Source organism: Rhea americana, unplaced genomic scaffold (genome assembly GCF_003343005.1).
Source record: "Rhea americana isolate MKP2758 unplaced genomic scaffold, rheAme1 scaffold_223, whole genome shotgun sequence".
Classification (NCBI taxonomy): domain Eukaryota; kingdom Metazoa; phylum Chordata; class Aves; order Rheiformes; family Rheidae; genus Rhea; species Rhea americana.
The window spans coordinates 1,433,662-1,436,169 of NW_028186339.1; the positions used below are offsets into that span (position 1 = coordinate 1,433,662).

General features: G+C 36.6%; 1 protein-coding gene across 3 annotated transcripts in view; it reads right to left on the bottom strand.

Moving 5' to 3' along the window:
* The window catches only part of MACROD2 (mono-ADP ribosylhydrolase 2), an 880,037-nt gene that overhangs the window by 874,228 nt on the left and 3,301 nt on the right, over positions 1-2,508 (bottom strand). For all 3 annotated transcript variants that reach the window (XM_085305606.1, XM_085305605.1, XM_085305604.1), the window contains exon 2: positions 576-692. In XM_085305606.1, the coding sequence (XP_085161732.1) occupies positions 576-692 (117 nt within the window). The remainder of the gene's footprint in view (positions 1-575; positions 693-2,508) is intronic.

Sequence of the window (2,508 nt, forward strand, 5' to 3'; positions counted from 1 at the left end):
GGAAGAGATGCAAGTCAGATTCACGCTTAATTTGGACAAGTCCACTCGTCATGGAAACCCTGATGATAATGCTGCACACACTAAGAAGTTTTCCAGGTCACATTGATGCTCACCCCCAAAAAATAGGACCACAAGAAAGAAATGCTATTTTCAACAGAACCTTCAAGTCCAATCTTTTCTTGTTCCAGAATTTTCATAAAGCACCACAGTTTGCACACTTTGTTTTTCAGCCACCAACAAGAACACTATTTCACTCAGATTTCCCATAATATCGTGCTAGTTTAGTTTTAATAACAACGTTCATTAGGGATGGCTGCCAGTCATAGTATCTGCAAATAGAACTGATGTAGAGAATAGCTATTTTACAAACTTAAAGTTTTTTTGTGATATGTGCAGTATTAGAGGACACTAGAAATGCTTCAAGAAATTTAGGGGTTTTTCCCTGAAGCAGTTCTGTCCCCACATAAGGTAGACTTCACTAACAGTAGGAATTCAAGTCTTAGTTCTCTTAAATGTAACTTCAAGCTAAGAAAACAGCGTGGTTTTCATTTTAAAAGATCCCTCACTTTACTTACCATCACTTTCATTCTTGCTTTTTATGTCTTCCATCCATGTTGGAATATCTTTCAATGGAACATAATCCCTTAAATACTCTTTGCGTCTCTCCTCCAAGGTCATCTTCAGCAAACGCTCTGTTTAAGGAAGAAAGAAAAGGGGGGRRAAAAAAAAAAGTGTTTTGCAAGCTTTCTTATTTTCTTGCACATTGGCCACAACGCGACCAAATCAGTGTCCTTGATGCAAACAGTTTCTGTTTGAGGGAAACAAGCACGGGTGATTCAAATAGCTACAAATAACAGCTGAACACACAGCATATCTGAAAAACAGCATACACCTATTTCTGGACATCCCAGTTCAGCAAAAATAAATGCCTCTTCACTGCTCTCTCAGCTGACCAAATTTCCTCCCTCCACCACTACTGCACTACTTCTTCCTGTCACTTTAATTCACAGATCAGGCAACTAACAGCAGGTTCACTAAATATGAAACTTGTTATATAAATTTTCAGGTACKAAAATATATTCCTTAGATTCTGTGTTCATAAACCAAAAATATTTGAAAAAACCCTGAGAGTATCACAACTGCTACATATTTTACTAAGTCAGATTTACAAATGCCAGCAGTTAGAAATAGGGAGAATGACACAGAATTAACAAAGCATGTGCTAATATATTACAAAAGAAACTAGCCTAAGCAAATCTTGCATGATTTTCTAGACTCTTGGGGAGGGAAAAAAAAAAAGTTTTAGGTTAGTTATTTGTTGTTCTTCAAGTTATTTAAGTTTCAACAGAAGAAATCTGCTGTCATTTGCTTTAGACACATTCAACAGCATTTGACCCCATTTTGGGCCAACCACCAATAGCTTTAGAAAACATTAAAACACATTTTACCCAAGAGTAAGCAATACAAGTATGCAAGTTTGAGTGACATACTGTGGTTGATGAGAATCCCCAGGTGTTAGATAAGCCTACTTCCATGCACTGGACAAACGTTACAAAATCACAGTGATCCAACATTAGCAGCAGCGGGCTGCTAAACGCTGTTCACTGGTTTACAAGCCTGTTTACTTCCCCATCTCACTAACCAAGACAGATATGCTCAGAAGAAAGCAATCTGTATTTTTTAAATGCTTAGTATTAGCTCTGCACAAGATGTGTCTTTCCATAAGGAAGAAGGAAGGAAAGTAAAATAGTAGAGCGTATTTCATGAACCTATCAAGCTTCTGTACACGTTCTGGCAGTGGCACTGCAGCTGAACCATAGTAACAATTTCTCTTTATAACCATCAGTATTTGATAATTCAAGTATTTTCAGAAGTGTGGGAGGAAGAAAAGTAGATCAATATATTTGACTTATGAGATCCAGAACCACATGGACACAAAGCAAACTGTATTTTCACACCAAGTTGAAGGAATATTGAATGAGTGAAATTTGGAAATGGTTCAGAATATGCCTTTGGTTATTTGACTATACGATTACTCTCTGCACCACTAGAAAGTTAGTTTTCAAAAAAAAAAATACTTTTTTTTTTGGGGGGGGGAGAGAGCTTTGATCTAAGTGGCAGACTTGCATGACAAAATAGAAACATTTTTATATTTTTGATTTCTACTTCAGTTGACAAAAAAATCTTTATCATTATTCAGGCTTGATATCTTAATTGAATATTTACAAAAAAACTGCTACTGTTACTACAATTGCCATTATGCACAGTGGATATGCACTTAGCTCTACTGCCTAATCTTCACACATGCAAAACACAAGATATTTTACAAGCACATTACAAGTATTACAGTAAGGAAAACCTGAAGATGTTAGATACACTATGTGTGCACATGCACAGACACATACGCATCACCTTTGAAGGACTAACCAGCACAGAATGTTTTTACTACCCCCTCTGGAAGAAGGTACAAAGTCAACACCCTGCCTTCAAAAAAAACCACAAAAAAAA